The following is an 18,782-nucleotide window of genomic DNA, read 5'->3' as shown; positions in this document are numbered from 1 at the left end:
GCACTTCATTGCACCCCTGAAGGGTGGAGGGAAAACAATTTGTTGCCGTACTGTAGATGCAGAAATGATGACCCTTAACCACATCTGGGGCACAATAGAGAAGATGGCCAAGGACAGGCAGAGATGGAGGACCTTCATTGCTGCCCTAAGCACCAGCGGTGTAATGGGCAGTAAGTAACTAAACTGAATAAATAAATGGGCTGCTGGTTGGTGCAGCTCTCTGGGCTGGAAGGGCCTGTTCTGCGCCATGTCTCTAAGGTAAAATAAAAAAGTTATTATCTTCAGTGTAGGGTAGTGGGAAATCCCACAGGTAATGTGGGAAACTTGCTGCTGTTACCTCATCCATCTTCGTGAGGAAGCAGTCGATGTAATCCCTGGGGGAGTCTTTCTGGATAGTCTCTTTGTGACTTTGAATAGTTTTGGCCAGAAAATTTCTCAAGTTTGTGATATTTTGGGAGATCGTTCGGTGAGGTCCAGGCAGGAAATCCATGATCCTCGGGAAGGCGTTGTACAACTGCGAAACAAACACATCATTTTCACTGACATGGTGCTGTACTGGATACCTAATGCTCAGTTGAAAAAGTTCAAAGTTCAGAGGATATTTATTATCGAAGTATGGGTGCAGAATGTGTCAAGAAACTCAATATCACATAAATAAAGGAGCTGGTTGTGGATTACAGGAGGAATGGAGTCGGGCTAACGCCTATTGACATCAATGGATCTGGGGTTGAGAGGGTGAACAGCCTCAAGTTCCTCGGCATCCACATCACTGAGGACCTCACCTGGTCTGCACACACCAGCTGTGTGGAGAAAAAGGCACGACAGCACCTCTTTCATCTCAGGTGGTTGAGGAAGTTTGGTATCGGGCCCCCAAATCCTAAGAACTTTCTACATTGGCACAATTGAGAGCATCCTGACTGACTGCATCACTGCCTGGTATGGGAACTGTACTTCCGTTAACACAGGACTTTGCAGAGAGTGGTGTGGACAGCCCAACACATCTGTAGTTGTGTACTTCCCATGAGTCAGGACATTTACAAGGACAGGTGTATAAAAAGGGCCCGTAGGATCGCTGGGCTCCCAGCCATCTCAACCACAGTGTATTCCAGCTGCTACCATCCGGGAAGCGGTACTGCAACGTAAAAGCCAGGACCAACAGGCTCCGGGACAGCTTCTTCCACCAGACCATCAGACTGATTAACTCACGCTGACTTGAGTGTCATATTACATTGGTTGTTCTATTTATTATAAATTATTATGATTGCACATTTAGATGGAGATGAAACGTAAAGATTTTTACTCCTCAATGTATGTGAAGGATGTAGGAAATAAAGTCAGTTCATTTCAATTCATTCAATCCAATCCACAAACTGCATTGATTAAACCTTATCCAAGACCCAAGACTCTAGCACAATCCTCCGGCAGCATCAACTAAGAAGGTGAGAGAAAGTCTTTTTAAAAGAAGGGACCTTCCTTCGGGAGCAGCAAGTGAAATGTGGTGGGGGGGGGGGGGGGAGAGAGACCATCACACACAGACACCTTCCTCTGGCAGCTGTGAGTGAGAGGCTGCTAGGTGGCCCATCTTCTGCTCTTGCCTCAATGATTTCAACCTTCCTTGAATCCTCAAATGGCGAGATCAGTGAGAAATTGAGTCAATTATGGGCTCGCGTCCCATCTCCAGGCTTCTTGGCCTTGAGGCACAAGCTGTGCTCGAAACATCACTGTGCAACCTCAGAATGCAAAGTGCCAGATTGCTCAATTGGCCCAAAAACACACACCGTAGTGTAGATCACGGGCTCCAACAGTAGAAGAAACACATTTGAAAGAAAAAGAAGAGGTAAAGGAAGCAGGTTAGAGGTGAGACATTAGCTTTGTCACATTTACATCAGAACATATCGTGGCATTATTATCTTCATCTTGAACCCATCACTCCTACTGGAACAAAGGCCCCCAACAGTATCCCGCCAGAGTTCTCTGTCCTGGGCCAGCCGTTCAAGTTATCCCCAGGTATAGCCCATCTTCTTCCTCTCTCAGTTTCTGTAGCTCTGTGATTTTTATGAGATGGGTTACGAGCGCCATTCCCACCCTCCTCCTTTTAGGATCATCCAAGGCAGAGTTGGTGTAATTATGGTTGCATTATTATTAACCATTATTATTAACCATTATTATTAAACATTATTATTAAACATATGGTGCTGTTAGCAATATTTCAGGCTCAAATGTCATTCAACCATACATGAATATCACCAAATGAAACCCCATTACTCTGTGGCCAAGGTGCAAAACACAGTACTGACAGTCACACACAGCAAAGCCATATACAGCACATGTAAAATAGCAAGCACATAAAATAAGAACAAACAAGGGTTGTATACAGTGACAGATATGTACTTTGATAATAAGTTTACTTTGAACTTTGATTAAATTAGCTTCATTTGTCACACATACATCGAACCATACAGTGAAATAAGTTGTTTGTGTCAGTGATCAACACAGTCCTAGGATGTGCTGGGGCAGCCCGCGAGTGTCACAATGTTTCTGGTGCCAACTAAGCATGTCCACAACTCACTAACCCTAAACTCTACCCCTTTGGAATGTGGGAGGAATCCGGAGCACTCAGAGGGAAACCACACAGTAACAGGGAGAACGTACAAACTCCTTACAGGCAGCAGTGGGTATTGAACCCAGGTTACTGGCGCTGTGAAGCACTATGCTAATGATTATGCTACCACAATAGATGAATGTATATCATGGTTTATTAGAAATATATCACCTATTGGTCTGGATCTTAAACACCCTGCCACTGTCTATAAGGAGTTTGTACATTCTCCCTGGGTTTTCTTGCATTAGGACTGGAGCCCCACTGTAGCTAGGACACATCTTTCTGCAGGCAAGGGTGAAGACTAGTAACCCTCACGGCCAATGACTGAGGTTGATGAACCCGAGGATGAGGGTGGGTTACGCACCAGCTCAGCGTGTCCTGGAGGGTTGTCGGTCTGTGCAAGTTCAGAGTTTGAGGCCTAGAGGTCAAAGTCCTGCAAATGGGAAATCCTGGGGTCAATACCCAGAGGTCAAAGTTGGAGGTCAAATCCAGCAATCAGTCCGGGGTTGCTATGTCCGGTAGTCAGATGTCCGACATCAGTGAGTCCACACAAGGGACTAGAGGTTGTGGAGGCCTAATATCTGCAAGTCCGAGAGTCCAGGGCCAAGGACTGGGGGTCGGAGGCCGACCTGAGGCTGGAGACCTGTTTGTGAGAGTGGGTGGGAGGGTGGAAAAGTGGCTGGCATGTTGTGCTGTTCTGCTGAAGCCTGCGGGCATGATATGCTGGGACCGGAGAGTTGGTGAAAACTGCAGGCTTTCCCAGCACATCCTTATGTTGTGTAGTCTTTAACACAAATGACGCATTTCACTGTATGTTTCAGTGCACAGGTGATAAACAGACTCCATTTTGCAGCGCATGAAGTGAGACGCGCTTTATAACGGCTCCACTTTTTTATATATTTTACATCCCGCTGACAGATTCCTGTCAAGTCTGAAGATTTATTACTTTTGCTGAAGGATTTATGATTTAACTACGATGGCCGGAAGTCGATCTGGTATTGAATTGAGAAGCGGCAAGACTTTTCCTAAAACGGAACAAACTGAACAAATCAAGAAATCAGAGGAACCTGTTACTTTAGCAGGAATTTTCTCTTCAAAACAAGATAAGAAGTCTGAATTTGGATCGCTTAACACTAGAAACTGATAAGCTCACGGATACTAATCGGAAGCTTGAAAAATCCATCTTTACAATCCAAGAATCTCTGAAGAATCTGGCCTTTCAATTTCAGACACTCAAGCAGACTACTCAGCGAATTGAGAACAAACACGAACAATTCAGGCAAACAATCAATGAACAAGAACTGAAGATCTCATCTATGGAAAAGAAAATCAATGAAATTACCTCGGAACTACCAAAAACAAAGAAAAAAATGATTAATTTAGATAGCAGAGCACTTCGGAGGAACTTACGTATATTAGGTTTGCCTGAAAATACTATAACTAGTGATCTGTTAAAGTTCTTCTCAGATATGCTGTACTCACTTTTTAGTGAGACTCTTGAATTGAGCCCTTTACTCGACAGAGTCCACAGAATTCCAGGGATTTGGCGCACATCTGAATTATACCCCCAGCCAATTGTACTTTGCTTGCATTACTAGGTTTGAATGATGTTTTTCTATCCTTTCGCTTGTCTCAATATTAAGATAGCTTTTGGTTTGAGATATATATATATATATATATATTCACCTATTTTTGGTACGACTTGTAAGTTTTGTTTGAAAGAAAGGTCTTCAGTTGTAATATTATCTACTTGGATTTATTCTTTTCTGAATACGTGATTAATATACTTCAGATGAATTTAAGATGGCCGTCACCAGTTATGTTTTTATTATTGTTAAACATAATATTACAGTATTTGAAATTTGTTTATTCTTTTATTATGGCTAGATTCATTGGGATGAATATCTCATTTTTTTTAATATGGCTGCATAATGGAGGACAGGGTTAAAGGTCATTAGTTTAGCATGCAATCATTCTGTTGGTTGCTTTTTTTCAGGCTTTGGGGAAGGGAGGGTTATTAGAATGGGCTTTTTTTTCCTCGATTGGGCAGTTCCATTGATGGATATTTTCTCTCAAATCTGTTGTCACTTCTGGTCAAATCTGTTCCTTTTGGGTTAATGTGCTCTGGCACAATAGTTTTCTTTATAAAACTTTAAATTAGATCTTAAATATAGATGTTAATAAAATTAATATAATCTCTTGGATTTTGAACAGCATGAATCATCCTATTAAGCATTAAAAAATTCTTAAGAAATTAAAAACACTTAATGCAGATATTATTTTTGTGCAAGAAACTCATGTATGGAGACAGGATGAAGATCGCGTTTTCAAATTCCGGAAAGGCCCTTTATATCATTCTTTATCGACTAGTAAAGTTAGAATGGTATCTATTTTTTATAGCTTTGGTGTGCGTATACGCACCTAATTCAACAGTCCTGAATTTTTTAAGAAGCTTTTTTCTGAGCTACCGAATCTAAATGAATGCAAGTTGATCATGGGCGGTGACTTTAACTGTTGTCTGAACCCGGTGATTGACAGGTCATCAACCAATCTGTCGCCTCCTGATAAAGCGGCGGCCTGTATTAATTCTTTTCTATTAGAATATGGACTGGTTGATATCTGGAGATATAAACACCCTAATGACAAAGATCTTTCTTTTTTTTCCACACGTTCATCATAAATACTCAAGAATTGATTACTTTTTTCTAGGTACACGCTTGCTACACTCTGTTGTTGAGTGTGCGTATGACGTCATTGCGCAGTCAGATCACGCGTCTATGAAATTAACCCTGAAGCTCTCTGGTAGTTTTTTGAAAATGTCACAGTGGAGATTGAATCCAGCCCTTGTTTGTTTTATTCAGGAACAAAGTTCTATATTTTTCAAACTGAATACAACTGAAAGAATGTCAAATTTGGTTATATGGGATATGATGGTGTGGCGACCCACTTTCCAGCGCACTCGAACCGGCTCACAAAATGGCGTGCGCTGGCAGATAGGCCAGCCCCAAACAGGGCGCCAGGCTTTCTTCACCAGCAAGGGGAAAAGCCCGCACTTGGGAAGGGACTAGGAATTTGCACCCCCTACAGCATTCCCACCCAGGGAGGGCGGAAACAGGGAGGCTTAAAAGCAAGGCTGCGGTTTAAATAAATCTTTTATGCAACTGCAACTCACTATCTGCATGTCGTTATTCCAGCGCTGTGTGTAGCACACCGCTACAATTGGTGACCCCGACAGCCCAAGCGATGTTTGGACCGAAGATGAAGGACGTCGCATCTGTTCATGCAGTTTCGTTAAAACTGCCAAGCTTCTGGATGCTGCGACCTCACCTGTGGTTCCAACAAGCGGAAGCCCAATCCCACATTCAGCAGATAACCTCGGATTCCACACATTACTACTACGTCCTGAGCTCCCTCGACCAGAAGACAGCCGCCCAGCTTGAGGAGTTCATACAGCCGCTCCTGGAGGACGGCATTCAAAGCCCTGCTCATAAGGACTTTTGGACTCTCACAACGTGAGCGAGCTGCCCGCTTACTGCACCTGGATGGTTTAGGAGACAGGCCGCCATCGGCATTAATGAACGAGATGCTGGCCCTGGCTGAAGGACACAAGCCCTGCCTCACGTTTGGGCAGGCGTTCCTAGAGCAACTGCCCGAGGGCATACGCCTGTTGATGTCTGACGCGGATTTCAGCGACCCCCAGAAGGTGGCGGCCCAGGTAGATGTGCTCTGGAAAGCCAAGAAGGACAGTGGGGCGTCCATCACCCAGATCACCAAGCCATGTGCCCAACAGTAGACCAGACCAAGCCCAGCAGCAGAGCCTACAAAACCCAGAGGCAGGAGTGTGGAGGCCAACGAACAATGGTGCTTCTACCACCAGCGGTGGGGCACAGAAGCCCGCCAGTGTAGCCCACCCTGCAACTTCCCGGGAAACACCAGGGCCAGCTGCCACTGATGGCTATGGCCGCTGGCCATCAGGATATCCTCCTGTATGTCTGGGACAAACAGTCAGGACGCCACTTTTTGGTCGACACCAGAGCCTACATCAGCGTCTTACCTTTGATGAGTTATGACACCCGCAACAGAGAACTGGGACCTACCCTGAGGGATGCAAATGCACACAATACAGACCTATGGCACCAGTATGGTGCAGCTACAGTTCGGCTCCAGCCGGTTCACGTGGGACTTCACACTGGCCGCCGTGGCAACCCCTCTGCCCACCAAGGTAGACGCGGTCCGCCACTTCCCCCGACCCAACACACTCAACGGCCTGCAGGAATTCGTGGGTATGGTGAATTTCTACCACCGCTTCCTCCCTTCAGCAGCCCAAGTCATGCGCCCCCTGTTCACCCTGATGTCGGGTAAGGGCAAGGACGTTACCTGGGACGAAGAGGCCGCAGCCGCTTTTGTTAAAACCAAAGAAGCCTTGGCAAATGCCATGATGCTAGTGCACCCCAGAATGGACGTCCCTACCGCCCTCACAGTGGATGCATCCAACACAACAGTTGGTGGAGTGCTGGAACAACTCATCGAGGGTTGCTGCCAACCCTGTTGTTCTTCAGCAAACACATATGACCACCCAAACTCAAATACAGTGCTTTCGACCGGGAGCTGTTGGCACTGTTCCTGGCAATCCGGCATTTTAGGTACTTCCTAGAAGGTAGGCCCTTCACCGCGTTCATGGACCACAAACCACTTACCTTTGTGTTCACGAAGGTGTCCAATCCCTGGTTGTCCCGCCAGCAGCGACATCTGTCCTACATCTCCAAATACACGATGGACATCTGGCATGTCTCGGGAAAGGACAACGTCATGGCAGACGCACTATACAGACCTACCATCCAGGCTCTGTCCCGGGGGTGGACTATGCAGCGCTGGCGGAGGCGCAGCAGGCAGACGATGAGATCCCCAGTTACAGAACTGCAGTCTCTGGTTTGCAGCTCCACGACTTCCCTGTAGACCCAGGTGAGAGGACCCTACTGTGTGACACAGCTACCAGCCAACCTCGCCCCTGGCGGCGGCGAGTTTTCGACTCCATTCACAACTTAGCGCACTCCTCCATCAGGACAACCGTCTGGATGGTCTCCAACAGGTTTGTTCGGCACGGACTCCTCAAGCAGGTCAGTGAATGGGCCAAAACGTGCATGCAGTGCCAAACAGCCAAGGTGTAGTAGCACACCAAAGCCCTGCCACAGCAGTTCCGCCCCACCTGCCGCAGTTTCGACCACATTCATGTGGATATCATGGGGCCCATGCCAGTGTCATGAGGAGCCCGGCACCTCCTAACTATCATTCACAAGATGGCCAGAGGTAGTCCCGCTCACCGACACCACCTCCAAATCCTGCGCACGAGCACTGATTGCAACCTGGGTATCTCACTTTGGTGTACTGGCCCACATTACCTCCAACAGAGGCGCCCAGTTCACCTCCAGCCTGTGGTCTGCTATGGCCAGCCTTTTGGGGACACAGCTACACCACACAACTGCCTACCACCCACAAACGAACTGGCTAGTGGAGCGTTTCCACCGTCAGCTGGGCGCTCTCATGGCCCGCCTGAGAGGACCTAACTGGGCGGATGAACTTCCCTGGGTTCTGCTCAGAATCCGCATGGCGCCCAAAGAGGATCTGCACACCTCGTCAGTCGAGTTGGTGTACGGCGTACCCCTGGTCGTCCTGGGAGAGTTATACCAGCCCCAAGGGGGCAAGAGGAAGAACCCACAGCAGTCCTGGTCAGACTATGTGAGAGGCTCGGTAACCTGGCCCCATACCCACTTGAAATCATGGACAGAGCCCGACCTGCGTACCCAAAGACCTGCAGCACTGTAAGTTTGTTTTTGTCTGGCGGGGCGGACATTGGGCACCGCTACAGCGGCCCTACGAGGGGCCGTTTAAGGTGATCAGGAACAACGGGTCCACGTTCATGATGGACATCGAGGGGAAAGAAGAGGTTTTCACAGTGGACTGACTCAAACAGGCCCACGTGGCGCAGCCGGTCAGAGCTCAAGCACCGCGGTGCAGAGGCAAACGTCCCAAACAGAGGCTGAGTCAGACTGTGGACATTGGGGGGGGGTGTATCGCTGGTTCCGGGGTGGGGGGGGGGGTTATGTGGCGACCCACTTACCAGCGCACTTGAACCAGCTCACAAAATGGCACGTGCCGGCAGAGAGGCCAGCCCCAAACAGGGCGCCAGGCCTTCTTCACCAGCAAGGGGAAAAGCCCGCGCCTGGGAAGGGACTGTGAATATGTGCCTCCTACAGCATTCCCGCCCGGGGACGGCGGAAACGGGAAGGCTTAAAAGCAAGGCCACGAAGTTTGAATAAATCTTTTACGCGACTGCAACTCACCGTCTGCATGTCATTATTCCAGTGCTGTGTGCAGCACACAGCTACAATGGAATCCTTTCTTAGGGGACAGATAATTTCATATTTAACAGCTTTAAGAAAGAAAACTAAAGCTCAACTGTAAGTGCTTACTAATAAAATTAGAAAGATAGATAAAGTGTATTCAGTTAAACCTGCTGATGATCTATATTTGGAAAGGGTTGAACTTCAATCACAATATGATTTGCTTCTGACATTTCCCATTGAACAGCAAATTTTTAAATCTAAAAGTTTATTTTATATACATGGGGTTAAGTCAGGTAAACTCTCGGCTGGTCAGTTACATGGTTAGAAGACAGATTTTGAAAATACGCAGAACAAATAGAACTGAAACATTAGACCCTTATGAAATTAATAAGATATTTATGAATTTCTATTCCAATCTTTATAAATCTGAATTATCTGACAATACTTTTATTATGAATAGATTTTTACATAAATTAAATATACCTAAAATTTCGACTCAAGATATTAATACACTAGATGCACCTATTAAACAAGAGGAAATAGCTAAAGCTATATCCTCTATGCAATTCGGGAAAGCCCCGGGACCAGATGGATATACAGTGGAATTTTATAAGACCCTCTGAAATGCTTATACCACATCTTTGTCAAATTTTCACAGATTCTATATCCTCTGAGAATCTTCTGAAAACTTTTTATGAGGCATTAAATTCATTGATTCCTAAAAAAGGAAAAGATGTATCTGAATGTGCATCCCATAGACCTATCTCTTTACTGAAAGTGGAATTTAAAATTCTCTAAGATTTTAGCAAATAGACTTGAGAATATTTTGCCTAGTGTTATCTAAAATGATCAAACTGGATTTATTAAAAATAGGTATTCACATTTTCATATTCAAAGATTGTTCAATATTATTTATTCCCCCCAGTTAAAGAATCTGAATGTATTGTGCCTCTGGATGCAGAGAAATATTTTGATAGGGTAGAATGGCCTTATTTGTTTCAAGTTTTGAAGAGGTTTATTTTCAGTCCGGGATTTATTTCTTGAATCAAGCCCCGGTGACTGAGGTTATAACTAATAATCAAAGATCTCCTTATTTTAGATTATACAGAGGAACCAGTCAGGGTTGTCCTCTCAGTCCTTTATTATTTAATTTGGTTTTAGAACCACTTGCTATTGCTCTTAGGGATTCTAATTCTGTTCAGGGTATTAAGAGAGGGGAAAAACTACATAAGGTTTCATTATATGCAGATGATTTATTAGTTTACATTTCAAACCCCAGGAAATCTCTCCTATCCATATTTACTGAATTTAGTATTTTCTCTGGATACAAACTAAACTTACATAAAAGTGAATTATTTCCCATTAATAATTACTCATTATTATGATCAAATACCCTTTAATATTGCTAAAAATTATTTTATCTTGGTATTAAAATTTCTAGAAATTTTAACTCTTATATAAGTATGATTTCCTTCCACTAATTGAATATACACAACAAATGTTTTCCAAACAGTTGCCTATGATGCTATCATTAATTGGTCGAATAAATGCTATAAAAATGGTAATTTGACACAGGGTCATATTACATCATATGAAAATGTTGACTAAATGGTCTCCATAACTTTTCAAATTTAATAGAAGTCTCAAAAGTACCACTTCTAATTTTTTCTAAATTTAAACATAACATAGTTTGAGAGAACCAATTAAATACAGTGGGAGGATCAATTTCTTTCCAATTCAACAATATAGATCTTCTAGCCATCAGAGTTAGAAATGCAATCATTCGACGGGCTGAAGAAGATAAATGCAGTGAATCTAACATTGGTAAACCAAAAATTGCGGTAATAGGATGAGGTTGTAAATCAATATTCAAAACCGCAGAAATAATATCAAAAATATCTTTCCAATATTTCTCCAAAAATGAACAAGACCAAAACATGTGAGTTAAAGACGCAATTTCAGAATGACATCTATCACAAATAGGACTTATATGAGAGTTAAAATGAGCTAATTTATCCTTGTGCCAAGTTCATTTGATTTCCCAGCTTTCAGCTTATGTATTTTGAGAGGACCAGAAGTGACGGCATTGATGAATACTTATTTTTGTGAGATATTATAAACAGCCCGCTTTTTTTTCCTTCTCTTTTGTTTTTTTTTCTTTTATATTACTTATTAGTTATAGTTATTAGATTAGATTAGCTAGTTCTGCATTATATAAATTTTTTTTTGTTTTTTTCTTTCTTTTTTCTGTTTTTTTATATTATACATTATGAAATATTTAGATTTACTATGTCCATACATATATCTTATGGCTTATGTCTTGGTAAACTCATTTATATTGTAACTATTATGTATGTTTTTTTTTCATATGTAATGGAGTGTGTATGTTGGTAATTTCTTTATCATTATATCATCTGTATTCTGTCCATATAACTAATATTAATAAAAAGATTTAGAAAGAAATAAAAATGGTAATTTGAGATAACAGTAGGCAAAGCATTCTCAGGTCAATTAGATAAAATCTTAGAGAAAATTTTAAAATCCACATTCAGAAAGGAGATAGGTCTATAGGATGCACATTCAGATAGATCTTTTCCTTTTTTAGGAATCAATGAAATTAATGCCTCAAAAAGTTTTCAGCAGATTCCCAGAGGATATAGAATCAGTGGAAGTTTGACAAAGATGTGGTATAAGCATTTAATTGAAGGTCTTATAAAATTCCACTGTATATCCATCTGGTCCTGGGGCTTTCCCTAGTTTTCTTTGGCTTCCTTACTGGGAGCTCCTCTTCCTGTTTTGTTCTCTGGGATAGGTAGACAAGGTCTTAGTTCCATTGTTAAACATACACTAAAACTTTGGTTTCAATTTCATAGATGTTTTGATTTAAATAACTTTGTTCTCTCTAGTAATATCCATTTTAACTTTTTCTTTAAACCATCAATTTTGGATAAGACTATTTTAACATGGAAAACTAAGGGAATAAAAACTTTATTAGATTTTTTAGAGAACTGTTTAATGTCTTTTTCGCAGCTAGAGGATAAATATGATATATATAATGCACATTTTTTAGATACTTACAAGTTAGGAATTTTTACGTAATTTTTTTTACTGAAGATACATGCTATTTTTCAGCTTAAACCATTTCAGAAAGGACTGGTAGCCATTATATATAAACAGTTAATGAATTCACGTATGATGCCTAATGATAAGGTTAAACATGCTTGGGAAATGGAACTTTCAGATGATCAATGGAATAAAATTATTATTTAGTTAATAATTCATCTATCTGAGCACGTCACTCCCTAATTCAATTCAAGATAGTACACATGGTGCATATGTCAAAAGATAAACTAGCACAAATTTTTTTCAAATATAAATCCTACCTGTGATAGATGAGGTGGGTACCCTAACACATATGTTTTGGTCCTGTACAAAGTTAAATAATTTTTGGAGAGATGTTTTTAGAACATTATCAAAAGTCATAGCTGTGGACTTACAACCTAATTCACTTACAGCAATCTTTGGGATTATTCCTGCTTCTGCTCAACATGTGATAGCCTTTTCAACTATTGGCCAGGAGAGCCATTTTGTTACACTGGAAAGATTCTAATCCACCCACTGTTTTTTTTTTTGGCTCTCTTCCATTATGTCTTGTTTAAGCTTGGAGAAAATTAGAAGTCAGACATTCAATACATCTTTTAAATTTGAGCAAACCTGGTGACCTTTTATTCAATATTTTCATATGATCTAATTTTTTTCAATTTTTTTTGGTAAAATAGTTTTTTTATATACAAACTGTATATTTTTAGAATATATTTTTTTCTCTCTCTGTGCAGATTCAGATCTGACCAGAAGGGTGCTTTCTCTTTTTTTCCTGTAATCGTATCCTCAAATGGGCTGCCCAGTCTTCTCTCTTTATTTTTGGTTTTCGGTTAGTTTAGTGGAGTTTGTTTTTTTTTCTCTTAATTATAAAAATTTACAGTCTTTTTTTTGCATTATTTGCCAAGGGGAGTTGTGGTTCTTTGTTTATATATAATAGTTCAAGATAACATTTACGTGACTTTGACAGTATATATCCCTTTCGTTGTTTTGTACGTTTATTGCATTATGTATTTGATATAACTTCTCCTCGGATTTGTATCTATTCATTTTTGAATGAATAAAAAAGATTGAAAATGAAATGAAAAATGATAAACAAATTAATCTGAATCTTCGATGAGCATTTTCACAGTCGGCAGGCTGAGAGACGGGTAGACTTGTGCATTGTTACAAACATTAAGATATTCTGGGAGCAACAATATGGAAATAGCCATCCAAAACTAGATCTGAAGACAAAACTACAAAAATACTGCATTACATTACAAAGTATATTGCAAAAATATTACATTGGTGAGACCATTGTAAATTGGGGGACTGCTTCGCTGAGCACCTCCGGTCCATCTGCCAAAAGTGAAACTTCCTGATGGCCAAATATTTAAATTCCTGTTCTTTCTGACACACTGGTTCATGGTGACCTCTTGTGCCAAGAAGAGACCATCTCATGGTGGAGGAGCAACACCTGATGTTCTGTCTGGGTAGCCTCCAAACTGATGGCATGAATATCAATTTCTCATTCCGATAAGACGTTTTTACTCTCCATTGCCCCATCCCCTCTTCTATTCTCCACCCTGGCCTCTTACTTCTCCTCACCTGCCCATCATCTCCCTGTTCCCCTCTCTCTTCCCCTTCTCCTGTGGTTCAGTGCCAGCCCTGAAGAAGGGTCTTGGCCCAAAGTATCAACTCTTTATTCATTTCCATAGTTGCTGCCTGACCTACTGAGTTCCTCCACTGTTTTGTGTGTGTTGTTTAATATTAAATGCACTCCCTCTATCTTGATGATAATTAATGTGGATCCTGAATCTCTCAGTTTCACTGACACATTGACCACCTGAGTCTACAATGAAAATATGTTTGCTCTTAACTTCAGTAACTCACAATCCACTGTAAAGAGACATACCTGTATCGAAGGGCTACTCCAACTGCGGGTAATTTCTGCAATCAGCTCCATCAGCCAGAAAAGTTGTTTATCTTCATAATCAAATCGTTTTCCAAAGGTGATGGAACAGATGATGTTTGACGTTGCACCTCGCAGGAGAAAGTTTGGGATGAAAGGTTCACCTGGTCGAATTAAAGAGGCCATTTAGAAAATCATAGGGCATTAAAATGAAATTTTGGGGCAGGTCTAAATGCTTTTTGGACATTAAACACAAGAGATTCTGCAGATCCTGAAAATCCAGAGCAACACACACAAAATGCTAGAGGAGCTCAGCAGGTGAGGCAGCAGCTATGCAAATCAATAATCAGTCGAGATTTTGGGTCAAAAGCCCTTCATCAGGACTGGAAAGGAAGAGGGAAAAGCCAGAATAAGGAGCTGTGGGGAGGGGAAGGAGGACAAGCTGGAAGGTGATAGGTGAAGCCAGCTGGGTGGGGGGTGGGGGGTTTGAAATAAGAACCAAGCACTGGCAAGGAAATAATCTGTAAGGGGAGGAGTGGACCACAGGAGAAAGAGAAGGAGGGGGGCACCAGGGAGAGGTGAGAGGCAAGTTAAAGGGAGAATAACCTTCGACACCTTCTTATTCTTGCATCTCCCCCTTCCTTTCCAGTCCAGATGTGAGGTCTCAGCCAGAAATGCCAACTGGTTATTCTTCTCTGTAGATGTTGCCACACCTGCCGAGTTCCTCCAGCATTTTGTGTGTGGTGTTATAGATATTAAATACATCTCCGTTCAAAAGGTATCAGTTAGTTACTTGATACAGAACCAATGAGTTCTCACTGAGAGTATTATGAGCAGTTTTGGGCCCCTTATCTAAGAAAGCATATGCTGACATTAGAGAGGATCCAGAGGAGGTACACGAAAATGATTCTGGATCGTAAGGTTTGGCATATGAAGAGCATTTGCTGCCTCTGGGACAGTATTCACTAGAGTTCAGAAGAATGGGGGTGACTTCATTGAAATTGATCAAATGTTGAAAAGCTTCGATAAAGTGGATGTGAAGAGGACGTTCCCTATGGTGGGGGAGATTAGGACCAGACGGCACAACCTCAGAATAGAGGGATGAACATTTAGAACAGATATTAGGAGGAATTCCTTTAGCCAGAAAATGCTGCGTCTGTGGAATTTATTTCTACAGGCAGCTCTGGAGGCCAGGTAATTGAGTATATTTAAGGCAAAGGTGGATAGATTCATGATTAGTCAGGGTATGAAAGGACATGGGGAGAAGGCAGGTGCTTGAATGCTGTAGTGACAAACCTTTCTTATTCCTGAAGCTTGTGACCAGGAACTGGGCTTCCTCCTGAATCCTCTCCTCAATGCTCTTTTTCCCCATTCCAAAATTCCTCAAGGTGCTGAGAGTGAATCTCCGAAGCTGCTTCCATCTCTCGCCACTGCTAAAAGCAACTCCTGCAAGAGAGATCTTAGGTTAACATCCCTTGAGACGAGGTTGTCTATATTCTGGTGACCAGTTTCTTAACCTAATTAACCAGTTTCCCAATTTATTCTTTTCCCTTCCTTACAACTGCCGAGATGTTCTTGAGAAGCTCATTCTTCTAGGTAAGAATTGCTACTATAGAATTCCACAGTTATATCAGCTGGTGTTCCTGGTCACCAAACACAGTCCAAAGTTTCCCTGATCAGATGTCACAAGACGAACAAAAAGGAATCATAAAAGAATTGGAGAGGTTCACAAGAATGATCTCAGATGTTAAAGGGTTAATGTACGAGGAGCATTTGATAACTCTAGCGCTGTACTTGCTGGATGATCTCAGCAATTGTAGGGTTAACGTTTGAGGTGCATTTGATAATTCTGGGCCTGTACTTGTTGGAGTTTAGAAGAATGAGGTGGGGGGTGTTCATATTGAAACCAGACCCAGAGTGTACGTGGAGAAGATTTATCGCTTTATTTATTGAAATACTGTGCAGAATAGGCCCTTCCAGCTCTTCATCACATCACCCAGCAATCCTGATTTAACCCTTGCCTAATCACGGGGCAATTTACAACAACCAATTAACCTACCAACTCAAGACCATCATTGGACTGTGTGAGGAAACCAGAGCAACTGGAGAAAACCTATGCAGTCATGGGGAGAAGGTACAAACTCCTTACTGTTAGTGATGTGAATTGAAGCCGGATCACTGGTGCTGTGAAGCATTGTGCTAACAACTACACGACCATGCCGCCCATGGTAATGATGTTGCCTATATTGGGGAAGTCTAGGACCAGAGGTCACAGCCTCAGTATAGGACATTCCTTAGAACAGAGATGATGAGCAAGAAAGGGGTGAATCTGTGGAATTTGTTGCCACAGACAATTATATATTTAAAGGTATCAGTCCGGGTAAACTGGAGTAGATAAGATTTAATGTGTGGATCAAATCATGGTGTAGGTTACAGGGGCATAGGTTTATTGGACACTTGAGTGCCTTTTGGGGCTGATGGAACCTGTAACACTGGGACCGGTTGCATTTGAACTGGAGGGGCACTAATGTACTGGGCAGGTGTGTGCTTCGGTTAGTTGAGATCTGTTTACACTAGGGAATGAGGAGCAGGGTACTAGGAAGAGGCTGGGCTCAACTGTTTGAACATCATCGTGGAGAATAACATATTAGGACATAAACCAACTATAGGCTTCAAAAATATAAAAATGGGTTGGAATAGGATGAAAAACTTCAGTAATAAACTGATGAATATCATATTAAAGGAAATACTTTTCTTAGGAAAGTTAGGCAAGACGGTAAAGGTGGTGGAGTAGCCACATACATAGGGAGAATTTAAACAGGAGGCTCCTTGTGATAGGAGATGAATCGAGACTTAGTGAAGATTTTTGGATGAGAATTGAAAGCATTAAGGATAAAGGAATAACATTGACTGTATGTTATAGACCTCTCATGCTGATAATATTAATAAACAACTATCAGAATATTAGAGAAGCAAGTTCTGAGTGTGATATTGTTATGGGTGACTTTAATTTCCCAAGTGTTGAGTGGGAGAACCCAGTGACTCAAGAATTAGAGGAATGTGAATTCATTGAGTTATAATGATTGTTTTTGACCCAATATGTAACTACACTAATGAGAAGTGTTTACATTTGATATTCTGTAACAATCATGATAGAATTTTGAGCATGGAAGTCGTTGAGCTTTTAGGAACAAGCAATCATGACATTATTAGTGTTGAACTTCTGTGTAAAAGTATATCAGTAAAAATCAAAATTATTAAATTGAATTTCAGAAAGGCCAAGTTTGTGCAGATGCGGCAAAGACTTCAAAAAATAAACTAGAAGGAAGTTCTTAACATTTGAGTCAGTTGAGAAACAATAGGGTCAATTTGAAGAGGTAATACACACAGCGCAGGAAAAGTTCCTACTCACGGCCGGGAGAAGCAATAAAACAAAAGATCAACTACATGAATATTTAAAGATATACACAAAATTATTGAAGCAAAGACAGCTATATAAATAATAAGTAAAAAATAGTAATGAAGTTAACCATATGGCATTGAAAATATGAGAGCTATAGTCAAGAGGGAAATTCAGATTACCAAAAGGCAGGTTGACAAGGATATTGTTGGTAATGCTACAATTGACCCCAAGAGATTTTTTCAATACTTTAATAGTAAAAGAAAAGTCAAGGAGAAAGTGAAGTGCATTAGGAATACCAATAGGGTGATAAATTATGCAGAGAAGGACACAGTGGATACTCTTTGTATATGTTTTGCTAAAGTACTCACCCACAAAGATGTTAGCAACATGCCAGTAAGTATAGAGAAAAATAAGCTTGTTTTAAGTGACTTACAGATCTTAGAAAGTGAGGTCCTGCTTCAGCTGCAAAGGCTGAAAGTTAATAAATCTCCAGGGTCAGCCAACCAATATCCAATAGAACTTAAAGAGGTCTGTGATTACATATACAAACCCCTAACATGTATTTTTTGAAAGTCAGTGAAGACTGGTGAAATGCCCAAGGACTGGAAATGGGTTAACATTGTCCCAGTTTGCAAGAAGGGTGACCATACTGACCCTAGTAACTATAGATCTAAAGACCCTAGTAAACTTAATGTGCATCACAGGTAAGATACATTAATAAAGAATGAGGTGGGAAAGTACTGATAAGAACAGGCATGTTAGCAGACAACCAGCATGGGTTGAGAAAGGGGAAATCATGTTTTACTAATATGCTGAAGTTCTCTGAGAAGGCAATTAAAATTTTTGATAACAATAGAGTGGTTGATATAATTTATTTGGACTTTCAGAAGGCTTTTGATAACATACCCCAGGAGAGGTTAATAAACAAATTACAAGAAGTAGGGATTCAAGGTAAGGTGTGTGAATGGGCGCAGAATTTGCTGTAAAACAGAAAACAACGAGTTAAGGTGAGAGGATCATTTTCACACCTAGAAGATGTTAAAAATGGGGTTCAGCAGGGAGCAGTTTTGGGGGCCGCTGCTGATTTAATTTACATTAATGAAATGGATAAACACATAACAAGTTTGCAGATGACATATAATTAAGGAGATGGACAGATAACATTCAGGTAGCAGAATCAATACAGTTAGATCTGAATAAAATCCAGATTTGGGCAGATAAATGGTAGATGAAATTTAATGTAAGTAACTGTAAAATATTACATATAGGAAGTAGAAATATTAGATATAAATATACAATGGGGATTCTTGAGTTAAAAAGTGCACTGTATGAGAAGGTTTTGGACGTCCTGGTAGACTCATCATGATCAACATCTGGACAATGCACAGAAGCGAATAGGAAGGCTAATAGATTGTTGGACAATACAATGTGCTCAGTGGA

General features: G+C 41.4%; 2 protein-coding genes across 2 annotated transcripts in view; one reads left to right on the top strand and one right to left on the bottom strand.

Moving 5' to 3' along the window:
- LOC132402262 (cytochrome P450 2C23-like) overlaps positions 1–18,782 on the top strand; it is a 219,312-nt gene that overhangs the window by 10,888 nt on the left and 189,642 nt on the right. The window lies entirely within an intron of this gene.
- The window catches only part of LOC132402261 (cytochrome P450 2C15-like), a 74,448-nt gene that overhangs the window by 29,217 nt on the left and 26,449 nt on the right, over positions 1–18,782 (bottom strand). Inside the window, exons 3-5 of the mRNA XM_059985062.1 lie at positions 15,236–15,385; positions 13,943–14,103; positions 338–514 (exon numbers count right to left, since the gene is read on the bottom strand). Of these exons, the coding sequence (XP_059841045.1) occupies positions 338–514; positions 13,943–14,103; positions 15,236–15,385 (488 nt within the window). The remainder of the gene's footprint in view (positions 1–337; positions 515–13,942; positions 14,104–15,235; positions 15,386–18,782) is intronic.

Source organism: Hypanus sabinus, chromosome 11 (assembly GCF_030144855.1).
Source record: "Hypanus sabinus isolate sHypSab1 chromosome 11, sHypSab1.hap1, whole genome shotgun sequence".
Classification (NCBI taxonomy): domain Eukaryota; kingdom Metazoa; phylum Chordata; class Chondrichthyes; order Myliobatiformes; family Dasyatidae; genus Hypanus; species Hypanus sabinus.
Note: the sequence above shows the minus strand (reverse complement) of the source record. Positions and strands in the feature narration are given on the sequence as shown.